We start from the raw sequence: 16,166 nt of genomic DNA on the forward strand, positions 1-16,166 counted from the left end.
TGAACTCAGAAATGCACCGTATAAACACACAACTGGTGCAAATGCATGGGCAGAAAATAAAGTGTGTTCTAATTTAATTCATGCATTTGTACATTTTCCGTTCAGATGCATAAAAATCGTTCATTCAAACGGACCTTAACCCGCACGTGTTTATGTATCGTTTAAGCAGGCCTTCAGGCCTACACACATAATTTTGAGCAACATTTGAGTTGGTACCGTAAATTTGGTTTAAAACCTTTGCTTTAAAATATTATGGGGACACCAATCCCCTTATTCCAATAAAAAACAAGCTTCTTCTGACAAGTACAAGCTAACTCAAGGGTATGACCCTCGAAAATAGTGGACTGTAGCGGAGAATTTTGACAACAGTTGCATGTATCAGCTGACACAGGCAAATGTTCTTACTGATGATAGTTCCTCAGTGGAATATACTGAAGTTAATTTAAATATTTAACTTCCCAGCTCCAGTATAACTTTGAATGGAAATGGCCTATGTGGTACTATGGTGGTATTTGGAAGTGACAACATCTTTCCTATGCTGATGTGTGTTATTCTTTTCTGTCGCGTACAGGAGGCGGCGCACGATGCGAAGCAGGCGGCGGCAGCGAGGGGTGGCGGGGGCGTCGGTGGCGGAGGCGGCGGGGGCGGCTCCCCCGAAGAGGCGGACGACCTCTCACCGCTGCCCCCATCCCAGGTGCCATCGCAGCCAGTCCGGAGGCGGGGAGGCATCTCCGCTGAGCCAGTCACGGAAGAAGACGCCACCAGCTACGTGAAGAAGGTGAGTCCTGCGAAAATAGGGTAGTTTCCTTCATCAAAGGAAACGAAGGGCATTGATTGCGATTCGTTACCCACCATTAGTGTATTCATAATATACAAATTATTTTGTTTTAGAAATACCGGTTTAGACGAATACCAAGGGTCAATTTTATCCTCATTTGAAAAAGGCCAGATTGGCGCCCAAGCGATGCCACTCCACGTGACGTCACAGGGACCTAGTTTCTAAACGAGTAGATAGTTTTACATCGTCCGAGATTACCAATGCATACATGAGGCGCAGAGCTCAGGGAAACATGTCTTAATAATCACCTATTAAAACTGGCTAAGGTCGGAAAGTTTTCTTCGTTTGATAAGGTATTAATAATCCTTATTTTAGCCAAGCGCTACCAGCTAGCATGGTACTCTGCTACCTGCTAGCATCCTGCGTCGTATCAGCGCTCAGAGCCTCGCCCCAAGGTCACCTCACTTGGGGCAGCGGGAACCAGAAAGACGTCACGCGGAGTTTTCCCGGCATCATACTGACCCGTCGCGTTTTCGCGCGCTTGAAAATTTTCACTTTTCATTTAATCGCGAAAAATAGATATCGAAAAATCGAAAAAATAGATATTTAAAAATCTAAAAGCGTTAAATACGTACTCCAGGAGTAATAATCTTTCAATTTAGGCAATAATAAAATAATAGGAAACCACCCTATACTCAAGCGTGATCGTTAAAATATGGACGCGATTATCGCACGTATGATCTTAGGTTTTCCTGGCGTATCAGGTGCATAAAAGTTTCTCGGGTTTTTCACCGGCTGATGTTCTCCATGTCTCCCGACGTTTCGAGCAGTGACTTGCTGTTCATCCTCAGGGAATCTTTTGATTCAGAAGATCCCCTGGTTGTTGTTCGAAACCTCGGGAGACATGGATAACATAAACCGGTGGAAAACCCGAGAAACTTTTTTGCACGCGATCATCGCATATTCGCTTTACCATAGTTACACTTGAATAGAAACATAAAATAGACAAACATTTATTTTACAAAGCCATATGCAGGTGTAATTTTCAAACAAAAGAAGGCGATAACCGAAATAGCCAACTCGTATGATATTAATTGCAAAACTATGACAAAACTTACACACTAACAGGATATCCATCCTCTTATTCCATTAAAAAAATCTAAGGTGCTTCTTATAAGTACAAAAATGTTTTAGGGATACCTATCATCTAATTTCAAGAAAATAGCTAAAGTGTTTCTGACAAGTACAAATGAGGACCCCAGAAGCAAAGGGGTACAGTTTGATTTTGGAAATGCGTGCAGGCATTGTCTTGCCTGTAGTACAAAAGGATTGGTCACTATACGTTGCTCTTTCTTGAATAACTTCCGTTCCAAATCAAAATATGTTTCCATTTTGAGAAAGTTTGATTTGGTACGAAAATTTGATTTGGTACGATCATCGCGCATTTGTTTTAAAATATTTGAGGGATATGTTGCAATTCTTTATTGATTCTTACCTCTCAACTTATTTTTTGTGGAGCTGAGTACGTTATAAAAAGTACGTATCACATCTTTCTGTGTATCCAACCTTCATAAGACGTGAATAACATTCTTACACTGGGATACATGTATAATATAAACAACCAAGTACAATACAAAGCGTTAGGCAGCTGTACATTTCGAATAAAGAAGGCGATAATCCTAATAGCCAACTTATAAGTTATTAATATGAATGCAGTGACAACAAAAGTCACACAATCCAACTGGATATCTGTCCTCTAATTCCATTTTAAAAAAACTATGGTGTTTTTGATAAGTATGAAGTAACACATCTTTCTGGGTATGGGTATGTCAACAGTGCCTTTATCGAAAGCATGAAAATTTCTCTGTGGAATATACTGAAGTTAAACATAAATATTTAACTTCTTTCAAATGCTGACTAGTGTCTACTCTTTATATCGTTAGACGTGATACACCGATTGGTTTCCGAGTCTTTTTTTTGCAACACCACCGAAAACATCCCTCCTTGTTCTTTAAATTGGAGTTTTCATAATAATTAACAGTTTAGCGTATTTGGCCTTATGTTGAACATCCATGCCCTGGATAGGGCAACCTACCCAGGCGGGATTCGAACCCGCGACCTTTGGTTTTGTAGGCCCCTCCTTTGATGTTCTATAAACAAATATCTTTTTTTTACTGATTCATTATTTAGATGTCTTCCTTCCTTCGGTTATTTATTGTTTTAGCGAGGACTTAACACCTCCGCCTCCTTTGATCTTCTGTAAACACAAATTCATTTTTATGCTTATAAATTGTTATTCGATTATTTTATTTTTTTAGCTTCCTGCTATAGCTTCGGTGTCCTAGCACTCCGTTTCACTCGCTCTATTGCGTGTTCGTTGGTTAGATGTCGGGACTCCATTCCCCTTCTGTTCCATTGTTTTCACCTCATTACGGGACCCAAGTCCCGCCTTCCATCGTCTCCATTGTAGGACAGCCTTCGGCAAGCCTTCCGCCTTCTGGACTGGTTGTTTAAATGTAAATCAGCCCTTTTCGTGTCGGAGAAACGCGTTGCATTTATTCCGCTCTTGTTCGGGCCGTATGCTCTCGCGGAGATGCCCATATAGAAGACCCTTTTACCGGCTCCGAATGGCCTGTGGCGCGCAGATACGGTCCATTTCGGGTCAGATCCCATTTCTGGTTTTACATGTTGCCACATTGGCTTCCGTGATCACGTGAGACTTTGATGATGTACTCTTTGTCGGCCCCCGCGAACTTGGCCGTATGTTGCCTCAAGTCGAATTTGGATATTGTCATTAGCCATCCAATTATTAATGCGGATAGCTTTCCTAAAATTGATCTGTGATTGAAAAGAAGTACCTAGAAGACTGTGCAAAATATGTATTGATACTATAACACCCTTTTTAGCGGTATAAATTTCTTTAACGCCCTAATTTATTTTTAATTTGTATTTAAAGTCATATATTTGTCCTGTTTATTCCGTCATTTCCCAACCAGTTATTATGGAGAACTGTCTTCCCCAATAAATAGATATGTCGTCGAAACGGAGCACTTGGTAGACACAATGAACAAATTAATTTCTATTAATTATTAACTTTTTTAAATAAATTAACTTTTAAATTAGAGCCTTTCTTAGTACTATCACGCCCATTATGGTTGGACCATATTATTTGTTATCTCATGGTAATTTCCATCAAACCATTGCTTTAATCGAAGAGGCTGTAATCTTTTATATCACCGTTTCCCAGACACTTATTATTTGGCAGTTTACTGTGTGGAGTATAAGGAAGATTGTGAAGACGCGTGTAAATGACCATAGCGAATATTTTTCCATAACCTGCCTCGCTGATCTTTGTTTGAATTGCAATTTATTAATTTTTAAATATTAAAAAGGAACTAAGACTTTAAGATTGGGCTTTTTGAGAAAGTGAATCGTTCAAGACGCTGGTAGCAGAAGTATAAAATAAAATCAATTACGGAGACAAATGAAGGATTGTTGCGATTAGGAGTCAGAACTATAGTGTGACGTGAAAGATTAGTGATAGGTAGTTATATATTTATTATGGAGGGCATGCAGTAAAATTATGATCATGAGGAATTGGCAGACGTAATTTTCGAATTTTCAATCGTTCCCTTTCTCCGTGTGTCCCGATCTTTCTTCGGCCTACAGAGTAACTATTTTAAATCTCATTTTTATTATTAAGATTTATAATGCGATTGCAAAATGGCAGGAAGTTTCTTAGGAAATACATGCTAAAATCATCGCCGCTTTCGTACCTTTAAAAACAAAGGTTACATCAATGGTGAGCCGTGGAAAAGTGATGTCTACAATATATATTTAATATTCTCCTCGTAATCTTACAGGAGCACTAAGATCTAGTGAAATCTATTGTGATTTCTTTGTTAGAATTCGAAATTCTCCCATCACTTGTTGTACCTAATGTTTGCTGCATAATAATGCACCGTTATTTTTTCATTTAACTGGGAAAATTTTATTCTTCCTATGGAAAGTATAATCAATTAGTTCAGTATACTCAACTAATGCTAAAAATAAAGGATTTGAATTTCCAAGATAAGCTCAACAGAATTTTTTGAATTTACTATTTTCCTTTTAACTGCAGCATTTACGTAGGTACAATTATAATTCTCATAGCATGTACCGTAATCTCGGAAGGTAGTATTGGTGGGTTGTTGTGTAACCTGCTGACAATCTAGGTCGGAAACAGGAAATTCGTGATTAGGAGAGGCATTAGCTGCAGGAAGTACTATTCATGGACCTAGGTTTCTGCATAACTATGCGCTGTTTATGTGCGATGTTTTTCGAATTCGATACTACCGTGCAGAATTGTTTTAATTTCAAACTAAGGTAACCCCCGGATGAAGCATAGAATAATGCGCATTGATCTCAATATTTTATCATAGTAATCAAGTAACGGTGACATAAAATTTTTGAACTCACAGGATAAGAGCAGTTGCCACCTTAATTTTTGGTATGGCTGATTAAGGCATGTCTATAAGGCATGTTGAGTAGGAATAATTGAGTGGTCGATTAGTCTCAAAACTTTAATGTGTTCGCATTTGTAAATTTTTTACTGCTAATAATTCAACCATGTATTCTTAGTAGATTTTTTCTTCAACCAAGACGGGTATTATGTGTGCTTTAGAATGAAAAATAAACATTTTTGTTCAACTTTTTTTTAAATGACCGCCGTTTTTTAATTGATCGATACCTATTTCGGTTCGAATTTCTATTATTGTTGGAAATTCGAGTTTTTAATTTCGATTAAAACTCGATCCTTCAAAAAATCGATTTCGATTGACATTTTTCCATCACTAATCCAAACCAGCCCTCTTGTTGCACCACTATGGGAAGTGAAGCTGAAATATTTAATTCCAATTTCAATTGAATTTTGTAATCCTTCCTTGTTACCATTTCCTTTTCTTTCAAAAAATGAGGGTGGTGAGGTTTGATGCTGGTTTTTGGCACGTACTACTCATGATTTGGGTGGAAATGAGAGATTCCTTTATTCAGGACGGCGAATCTAAGGAGTTAGTGACAGTAAAGTTGCTGTGGGAAATGTCCGTCAGTGGATTAGCGTGCGGAGCTTTCTAAATCTCTTCGTAAGGAAGATTGACAGCGGTGTCAGGTGCTTTTTCGTGAAGCGAGGGATCGGGAGGAAATGGTGGGAATGAAGATCAATGATGTCGACGGGGAACGTAGTGTTTTGGAACAGGAGTGCCTTCCATCCAGTTCCATATCCCGCCAAAGATTTGGTTGGTACTTAAATTCTCGAGTATAACGCGTTCGTTATTCATGTTTTTTATGTAAAGTTTTAGAAATTATTTGATGCAAGTTATACGTAGGAGAATGAGCGAAAAGATAAGGGGTGAGAAGCGAAGGGGTAAAAGTGAATCTGAACGGAGTTAGGTACAGAAATTGAAAGAAGAAATATGCGAAGTGGCAAAAGGATAAGAGTGATTTTCTGTTCTGTGCTGACATTGAGTGGATAATCGAATTCACTACTAATGATCTAGTTGATCTCGTTCGCTGTCTTTAACTAATAGCTGTGCCAAACTCAGTTAATGAACAAAACATCATGTTTACCTGCATTACTCAAAATTTGCAAATTTAAATATTTCCTCGGCACTGAATGGTAGTTATCTCTGGTTTACGTTGGTTGGTATGCATTGCACAGTGTTTTATTCTTGATGTCATTAAAAATACACACATTAGCGTAGTATTTACAAATTTTTAAGTTAAAATATAAAACAGAAGTTTCTGCAAACATTTTGTGTGGATTATTCCTATGGGATACGGGTTCGTAGTATGGCTAAGACTTTCAGGGAATGAGAGAGACTACAGGCAGTGTTCGCCTGAAGAAAATATAACATTTACGAATTTTTAGCAAATTTGAAGATTTTTAAGGAACATTACATTAGGATTTCCAGTTTCTTTTACTCAGCAACGTACTTTGCTTACTCCTCTTTCCTACATTCATATTTTTCGAGTAATCCATGTATTCTCGAGTTAATTTGTACTTACTTTTTCGTCTAACCTTGATTAGGTTTAACTGTGACCAAAGTACGAATTTGAGTGACTTTTAATCAACTAATGGAAAAGAAATTGAGTGTATAATCTTGAGTCGGGGATTTTTTCATTCGTTCATCCTCTTAAAAGCTCCCGGTAGGCGTTTAGTTATATTTTTATGTGATGAAGTTAGCCCTTTTAGCGATTAAAGTTTTGGAACGTGATAATTTTTTTAACTTTCTTCGCCTGAGCCTGACAAGCAAAACTCAGCAGTCGGAACATCCCATCTGAGGCGGGCCTCCATGAAGGAGACAAGTGATTCATTTTTAAAGGGACTCATTTTTTCCCCCTGACTGAAATTCACGTCTCGTTTCAAATGGCTTTAACTTGAAGATGATATATCTCAGAATCTTAAGTTTACCTCACCCTGAGGCCTATTTCTCGTGGAAATATTTTCAAGTGACAGCTAGCCTGCCAAAAATATTCCCCAGGAATGTGTTATGTAAAGGGCGGTGATATTCTTGGATGGAATTTTCTGTTTCTCTTAGTTAACGTCATATTTTGAATGTGTATTAGACCATCAGTTGCTGAAATAGGCTTCTCGTAGAGTATATTTTGATCAATTTCTCCGAGTTCCTTGACCCAATGCTATTTTACTCGGTATGTCCTCGTCCCTTGCGGAGAAAGGCTGAACGTAAAACCATCTTTATCATTAACGCTAATCAGCCAAGCAAAGGATTTTGAAACGATATTACTAATCAATAGTATTTTTAAAATTTCATTTATAATATTTTTTGATTCCTCGCCGTATGATAATTAATTAGTTCCTGACCGATGATTGATGTGTATTCTTCATTTCGAATTTTACCGTCAACGTCGGTGCTCTTGATATTGCAAATGCTTGTAGCATACGTCAAATACCCGAAAAAGTCCTCGAGAAGTAAAAATTTTGTTGGGTAGCGTCTAAGAGATAATAATGACAAAATTCATAATGTTACTACAATTTTACTCCCCTCCTAAGGTTCTGTTCTTTGGTTTAATCGTTTTGAAGTAACATAGCTTATTAAATGCTTTACCTTGCATGGTAATTATTGTATGCTCTAAATGTTTTATCTGTAAAGGAAAATCGCAGGGGTTGTTTTATTTTTTCGTTTATATCGTGGATGTTTCAGTCTCTGTCAGTAATAGAGCTTTGAAACCACACCGTCGAAAATATTTTTACCATGCAATTCGTTGATGGAAGTTTTCCCTGCCCGTGATTTCATACGATACACTTTGCTGGAGGAAATATATACACCACCATGAGGATGTCTTCAGGACTTCAAAAAGTTCTACAGTTGAGCTTTTTCGTGCGAAATTACAATATACCATTAAGGTCTCATTGACCTAAAACCTCTGGACATCAAAAAGCCTTAATCCTTGGATATATAAAGCATAAAACGTACTCTTCTTGAGAATAACCCATGTAGGTATAGTTCAATGCCTATCAAGTTCGTGCTTTTATGTGTATATATAGTGTTCCTCTACATCCGAAACATAACATTTTTAATATTGAATGAATTTCTTTCAGGTTTGCGTTACCAATTGGCTGACTTTAATTTTTCTGACCCGCGCGCAAACACGAGAGGAGTTCATTGATTGTATTCAACGGGAAAGTGTTAAATCATAAATTTTCAATACTTTTGAATTTGAATTAAACATTTTCGTGGCATATTGCAGTGAGTTTAACCGGCGAATTTATCCGGCCGCAGAATTTTCCTTCTTTCGTAGGGATACAATTTTGAGGACTTGAAAAGGTTCCGCGCAAGACTTGCTGTTCAAAAATGGAAGTTTCCGTGCCTATGATTTCGTGCTTCAAGATATCGTCGAATTTTGGAAAACTATAGTCCTCGTTAAGAGTTTTGCATCGTGTCCGTCAAGGGCGTACTCAGGATCAAAATTAGGGGAGGGGCTAGCCGTGATCGTTCAAGTTGTAACAATTTAGCGCAGAAAAGGTAAGTGAAACCAAAATTTTAATAAAATTATGACAGCAATTTACTAACTTTTATTATTATTTGCTTTGATGAGTAATGATTTGTATTTTAGCTCCCTGTCTTATACTCATATAATTTTTCTTTTCTTCAAAAGGAAATTTATTGAAAACTTTCGTTTTGAACTAAATTTATTTTTGCTTCCAGGGGGGGAAGCTTCTACCTCGCTGGGTATGCCTGCTTCTCCCTCCTGCCCCCCGCTGGGTACGCCCATGTTGTCCGTCAAAAAAGTTTGGCAGTTGAGCTTTCTCGGTCGGGGTTCAACAATGGGTGTTTTGGATTTCGCATTCGTCGTTGGCTTTAGCGACGCGAGTATTTCGTCGCGAGGACAATCGCACCGGAGATGGGCTGGAATAGAAATGGTCGGGAGTTGGGAGCTCAGTCGGAACCGAAATCGGATTTGAACCGGAGATTAAGTGATTCTGGTGCCGGGGCCCGCCGATTCTCGACCCGCCATTTTATTCTCTGACAGGATCCACGTTCCTCCTTTAGCTGGCACGGAGAATTCTTCCGCTTCAAACGTGAATAGAAGTTTTGATTTTTTAGTATCACAAATGTTACGATAGTGGATTTCCTGGTAGTCTCCTAAGGGCCGGCTTTATAGTATCTGCTTAACGTTTACCATTAGATGATAAAACTTGGTGATGGTTGAAAGTTCTGAGTTGCCTCTGTATAAGATTAGTCTTCTAGCTAACTGGAACTTTCGGCCCGCTCCAGGTTAAGTGGAAGCCCGTATCATCTTAAGGTTGGCGTTAAACAGGACCTAATAAATCCTTTTATTGATGAGAGATTTTGTAATGAGTCAGCAGTTAATTGTGGCAATTTCTTGCTACCGGCTCTTCTGTCAGCGATTATGTACTATGTCGTGAAGGCCTAGAAAGCTTCATTTGGAATTAGGCGCAGAGCAACTAATGAAGTTTTCCGTATTTCGTCAATCGTGTCGAAATGGGTTTCTGTCCTCGTTTGAATTACTTCTAGAAGAAATAGTCGCGGAGAGTAAGTTCTGAGGAGTTGGGGGCTTAGTCGTCTTTGCGAAATTAGCGAACTGACACGGCTTAGTCAATTGTAGTATTGAAGCAAACACGAAATTTCTCTTCGTCTCTTCGGGTCCATTTTTTTGGCATGATGGCCTGACGTAATTGGGATAGTGACATCTCTTGCAATTGCCCTGATGGTCGGGTAACACTGAAAACATGTTTTTTTGTTTCGCCATTGGAGGTCTAAAGCCTGGTCGTATTCGAGGGTCATTTTTAATTGATTGCCCCTTGGAATTGATCAAAAATTTTCTCTATGTTCGAATGAATATATCATTTACCTTGATATCAGAACTTCAGTCCCATTATGTTCTGTTCAAAGAATTCCATCCGGGTTCTTAGCGGTTTGCCAACATGTTTATCTGTAGAAATCGATACAAATACACTCGTAATGGTTATTGAGTAGATGAGTGATTGTTTTATTAAGTCATAATTAAATTGCACCTGTGGTTAAAGTGAGGTAGTGAAAATTAGGCAATATTTTAAATCTTGGAAATGTTTTTGGAATCTGTGATTATGTTGTGATCTTTTTGTTTGGAGTCATGCTTGTTCTACTCGAGCTCACAAAGCCGTGGTTTGTGTGTTGTGTTATTGAGCGATGATGAAAGGAATGATAATTCGGATGACTGATGCTCTGACCCTCGATCAGGTCTCAAATTTCCTCTACGGTTATTCTACTGCTGTGCAAATTCACAGTGATCAATCAACCATCATTGACCCGCTTGATAACTTGAGCCGTTGTTCTTTCGGAGACGGGTGTTGGATCATCGCCTTTAGCTGAGTGAGGTCAATAGACGAATCCGAAAAGGAATAGCGAAGAACTATTGACTTAACGTACAATTACGTCAGAGGTGCATTTTCCTCCCGTAAATATTTCGAAAACTCATAATCAAGATGTTCTTTAATATCTGGTCACTTCGGAAATCAGCGTAAACCTTTTCACGACAAGGTGAATAATTTGGATAGAATAAGATTAATGGTGCACTTTATTTCCGGCTGTTTTAAGATATGTCGTTGTTTTGGCTCAATTAAATTTTTTTGATTATGACGATAATCAGCCAAAACACAAACGTTACATTTTGGTACATAAAGAAGATGATTGCACAATTCTCGTATCCTAGAACCTGTACTTTGACGAAGTGTATTTTAGGATCCATTCATGCGTACTGGCGAATAATATTGTTCAAATTAAGGAAAATACCCCGTAATTGAATTTACTGGCATTGCCAATTACAAAGTATCATAACCTATTTATCTTTAAAGTGAAAGAAGCCCGTAATTCACCAGCCTCCTAATTCGAGTCAACGTGACTACTCAACCCTGAAATAGAAATGAAATGATGTTGGCCCCAAGTGACAGTTTTTACGATTGGATTTTCGAAGTGAGTGGTTAATTTAAATCCAATCTAAGTGTTTTGGTTCTGTTAGCTACATAAGGGTTCGTCTGCCATATTCCGCTAATTATATTTGTTTCTATGCCTGCAATTTTTATAATTTTGTTTTAAATACAATCTTTAATTTCAACTTAGATCACTATTTCTTTTTTCGATGAATTCGGCTGTTTGATGACGCCCGCATTGTCCGTAACTTATCTTAACCGGAATACTTTTTCGTTTTGATTCACAACGGCACGTGATAATTCATCCGCAGAAAATATAGTGATACCTTGAGGTTATCTGCTGGGTACGATCAAACCGTATCCTAAATGATTTAATTTTATGGTCGAACAGGAATAATTTTTTAAATTAATGTGTTCGATTTAGTTTCATGAAAGTAACAAAAAATGACTGCTCTTACCTAATCGACCGTTCTCTTTTTAATCGCCTGCTTACGTTTAGATACTCTCTATGGTTATTAATAATGATATGCCTACTTTTTATCCAATTTTCTTTGCCCATGGCGCAGTTTTAGTCAACTACGACTAATGATGATTTTTATGCCTGAAATCATTTTAGAGAAATTCCCTGGATACACCCACGTAGGCTGGGATTAGTGATGAAAAAACAACTAAATATTCTGGGGAGGTGAGGCATGGTGCAGGTTTAGTCTCTTGGCGCCCAAAGGGTATCAGTGTGTACAACAGAATGTGGTTTTTCGTGAGAAATCGCTGGATCTCGCGTGAGTTGGGAGCATTCTTTTTTGATCGAATGGATGGCAGTCATCGGGAACGTTTTGGCCGTACCTACTCACTTCGGCCGTTTGGGCGTCTTCCCTCGGAGTCAACCCCGCTGGTGATTGATTTTTCCCCTATCGCTTTTAAGAGGTTCGATGTGTTTCGCTGGTGATAAATTCTCTGGGACTCACTGAACCTCATGTGTGTTGGGGATTTGGGGTGAGACCATTGCTGTCAATAGTTTATTTACCTCTCTTTTTTCATTTGCCTTCGAGCTGGCAATTGTGCGAAAATGTTTTAAATCATCACGGAATTAGGCGGATTAGGACTTAGAGGAATTCGCCGGATTTTGTATTTAGTATGTTGTAATGCAATCCCGATTTCCTTAGAGAGTAGTTTGCCATTCTCTAGTTTTATATTTACCTTCATGTTGAAAGTAGTGCAATAATAATTAAGATCATAGCGGGTTTGAAAGTGAAGATATTAAGTAAGATTTTTTTTCTGCGTTCAAACTATTAGTGGTTCCAATTTTTCCTTTTGGAATCACTCCGCCATAAATCAGGTTCTGCGTAGATTCTTTTCCGAAGAGTGTAATTAGTTTAGTAAAAATGAGACATTAATGTTTTGAGTTGTGTTTCAAGTTTTTCCAGTAATGAGAACCGCGGTGTAACTTTCTTGACTGGTTAGCCTGTTTTTATAATTCATATTTATGCTCCGTTGGCAGAATCGCAATCATTATTTTGAAAAATAGAGTCGGGTAGCCATGGCCAATTCATATGAATGCTTGGGTATTAGTATTTTTGATCTCCAGGTATTACATTCGTGAATTTACCAACTTTTTCTGGTAATTTTCTAGGTCGTACGGATGCTATCTCTAGGATTTTTCCTTCACTGATTACTTTTCCTGAAAACCCTCGCCATCTGGGTTCACTGGTGTTACCATCGCATCTCTTATGAGGGAGAGCTTTCCCGAAGTATCCGAGAAACTTCAAGTTACACCATCCGTCTACAAAACACTTTGCGTCAGTTCTTGCGGTGGGCTTAGAGACTTTCTGTTTCTTGGGGAGCCGAGTTTGTTTTACCAGAGAGACCCTTTTGATGTGGGGGTTCATTGTTCGCGAAACTAACGAAATAGGCTGGTGCTTGGAGAATGGGAAGGGAAGTAAATACGACACTGAGAACAGCTGAAAATTTCTTCAATTATTACAAACTGAACGTGTCAGTCGACTTAAATTATTAAGAACCGATTCATAAGGTCTGCTTAGCACTAACCAAGAGATAATACAGCCTTCAGCTGGTGGCTAAAAGTTCTGGTTAACTTGAAGTCTGATCTTATACCGAAGCTAACCATAACTTTCAACCACCTCTAGGTAAAGTAAAGGCTGTAGCATCCTACGGTTAACGTTTTTCAGACATCATAAAAACGGCCCTAAATTGTTTGAAATGCCACATATTAGCTCTCCTATGTTTTGTTAACCATGTACGGAAAAATAGCGGTGAGATATCGGAAAGATACTTATGTTTAATTACTGTTAACTACTGCAGATAAACTACGCTATATTGTGCTTTCGATATTACGTATAGCGATATTTTAATTGCTTTAAAAACATATTTGAAGATTACAAAAAGTTATACCTCTCTGGGTAACTTCTCTCTAGAATTAACTCTGTATCGAACATCCGTGAGATCGCTGCTTGGATATGACTGATACATTTTCCTTTTGTACTAGCATGGGAGTTCGTTTAATTTTTATTCATCAAGATAATTTTTAAAAATATTTTCATGTATTTTATCAGCTGCGTTTAATTTACATCGTCAGCTTTTATATTCAAGACTTTAATCAAAATAACAATTTTTAACCGCCCTTGCTAGCGTTTCAGTTATTATCCTTCATCAAGAAGTAGTTGTTATCATGATAAAAATATAATGTTAAAAACCTGAAAATGGCGATAAAATTGCAAGTAGGATGAGGTGCTTGTCTTGATAAAATTTCATGTGCTCAGGCAGAAGATGTTTTAAAAGATCTGTGTGACTCCAGGCAAATAATAATTGTTGGTCAGAAGCGTGGTAATGTCCAAAAGTATTTGAAAAATATTTTTACCCTCACCTAATAAAGGGAAGGCTAACGAAAATGACGAAATTTTAAGTTTGACGAAAAAACATTGACGATATTTTCATTACAGTGAAGCTTCCCCTGAGGTGGTGGTTAAGTTCTGCAATGCTACTATGTTGCGCGAATCGAAGTTAGATTAAGCATTTGGTGCGATTTTTTTTCAACTTATCATTTAACCATTCTCCCATTATTTCAATCGAAAATGCGGAAGTACGACGAAAAGCGTTTGGTGAAATAGGGTAGCGATTTGGAATCAGCGTTCGAGAAATTTTCTTTTTATCTGTATGAAGGGCTGCAAACATAGCACCGTAATGCACAATTACACAAGCCAATGGGAACGATAAATTAGGGGAGACATTTTGACGAACGGATAGGAGTGGAAATTATTTTTTCATTCAATCGATGAATGACTTAATTGAATTTCATGTGGGTATTTACGTAATTTAAAAGCGCATCTTCTTTTCGTATCTTTTTTTGTTAACGGCGAGTTTCCTAAATCTCCCCGCCATATACTTATTGAGGTGACTTGCGGGGTAGTATGCAGATGAAGATGAACTCAGCGGCTTGTGCATTCTTTCTCTCTAGCCGTCAACCAGGGGCGTATTCAGCATCAAATTCGTGGGGGGGGGTGTTCATGACCTGGGTTCGGGGAGTGTGGAATATCCCCCGGGAGAGAGGGGCGTTCTTCCGTATAAGTATTTTAGAAATAACGATTTTTTTACGCATTTTGGAGCCTAAAATTTCATGTTACTTATATGCAAAAAATATTAAAATTAGAAAATTAAAATGTTTTGATAAAATTCGGGGGGGGGGGGGGTCATAACCCCTCTCACCCCTCTAAATCCGCCACTGCTGACAACGGAGCGAATGACCTCAGTATATCAGTCGCCTGCCTCAATTGATTACCAACCTAGACGGACGGTCTTCAATCTGTAAACGGGGATGGTTAACCCTGCCCAGGGGCTAGGCTGTCGCAGGGGGATTCCCAGCAATACGAGTCATCTACTTGGTCTTCATCCCTTAATCCCTAGGGTTTAGCATCCCTTATACTTGGTTAAAATTTTCCTCCTCGCTGGAAACCTTCGTGAACTTGCCCTTCCCGTGGGACAAAAAGATATTTTCTCTGTCGGGAAGTGTGTAAAATGTGAGTTTCATGTGTTCATATTGAAGGCGACAGTGTAAAAATGGTGTCTTCGCTTTGAAAAAGTCTTTTAGAATATATATTATATTTCCACCGTATGATGTTACGATCTTGGAGTAGGTATATAATTTCAAATAATACTTCGCGGTCTCTAAGGTTCGGAACAACTATGCATTTACCCAGCATTACCAAAGAATTGAATTTTCATATGCTTGCAAATAGTTGCAAACAAAAGCCCAACATGACAGAATCATGAATGAAGACTTTATAAAATAAAAAATAAAAAAGCATTGCGTGTGGTTGAACAATAATGACTGTTTATCTGTTATCGCTATTTGTACTGGACAGTATTTCACTGTTATATCCTCGGCGAATTGAACTCCATAAACTTTTGAAAATGATTTTAAAAGCGATTCTTGCCAACAGTGGTGAAATAAGACTCTACACGTCATATTCTCCACCGTTGGATACCTGTGACATATTTATTGGAACATCTTGTTTGAATAAAAAGTCTCGTAGTGTTAATCTAACCGAAGTAGCTTAATAGGCAATTGGAGTTGAGGTAGTCCATGATGCGGATTTCCCCAATCATGGAGGTGTATGAATTATTAATTCAGCCTTCTGTTCCGGTGGGATGGTTCAATTTAATTTTTATATCCTTGTCGGTTTGTCGCGGGTTGTATGTCTTTTGTTCTCCAAATTTCATTTCCGAACCGTTTTTGCTCCCGTGTCGTATATATTTCGCCTCTGCAATACGGGCATCCATCGATCCTGTGATGGCAGCAATATAAATGCCATATGGCTCCCCAATCGGGGGCCACCTCGAGCCCTAACATGGCGTCGATGACCCCTAAGTGTTGACATTTGCTATTTGTCGTTTCTACCAGTTTGAAGAGAGCATTTGGTGACCAGGTAGAATTTATAATATTAT

The 16,166-nt window shown here is 38.4% G+C and overlaps 1 protein-coding gene across 3 annotated transcripts in view; it reads left to right on the top strand.

Moving 5' to 3' along the window:
* The window catches only part of LOC124169759 (cAMP-dependent protein kinase type I regulatory subunit), a 300,877-nt gene that overhangs the window by 239,490 nt on the left and 45,221 nt on the right, over positions 1-16,166 (top strand). For all 3 annotated transcript variants that reach the window (XM_046548467.1, XM_046548468.1, XM_046548470.1), the window contains exon 2: positions 572-778. In XM_046548467.1, coding sequence (XP_046404423.1) covers positions 572-778 — 207 coding nt within the window. The remainder of the gene's footprint in view (positions 1-571; positions 779-16,166) is intronic.

The sequence above is a fragment of the Ischnura elegans genome, chromosome 12, assembly GCF_921293095.1.
Source record: "Ischnura elegans chromosome 12, ioIscEleg1.1, whole genome shotgun sequence".
NCBI classification, from domain to species: domain Eukaryota; kingdom Metazoa; phylum Arthropoda; class Insecta; order Odonata; family Coenagrionidae; genus Ischnura; species Ischnura elegans.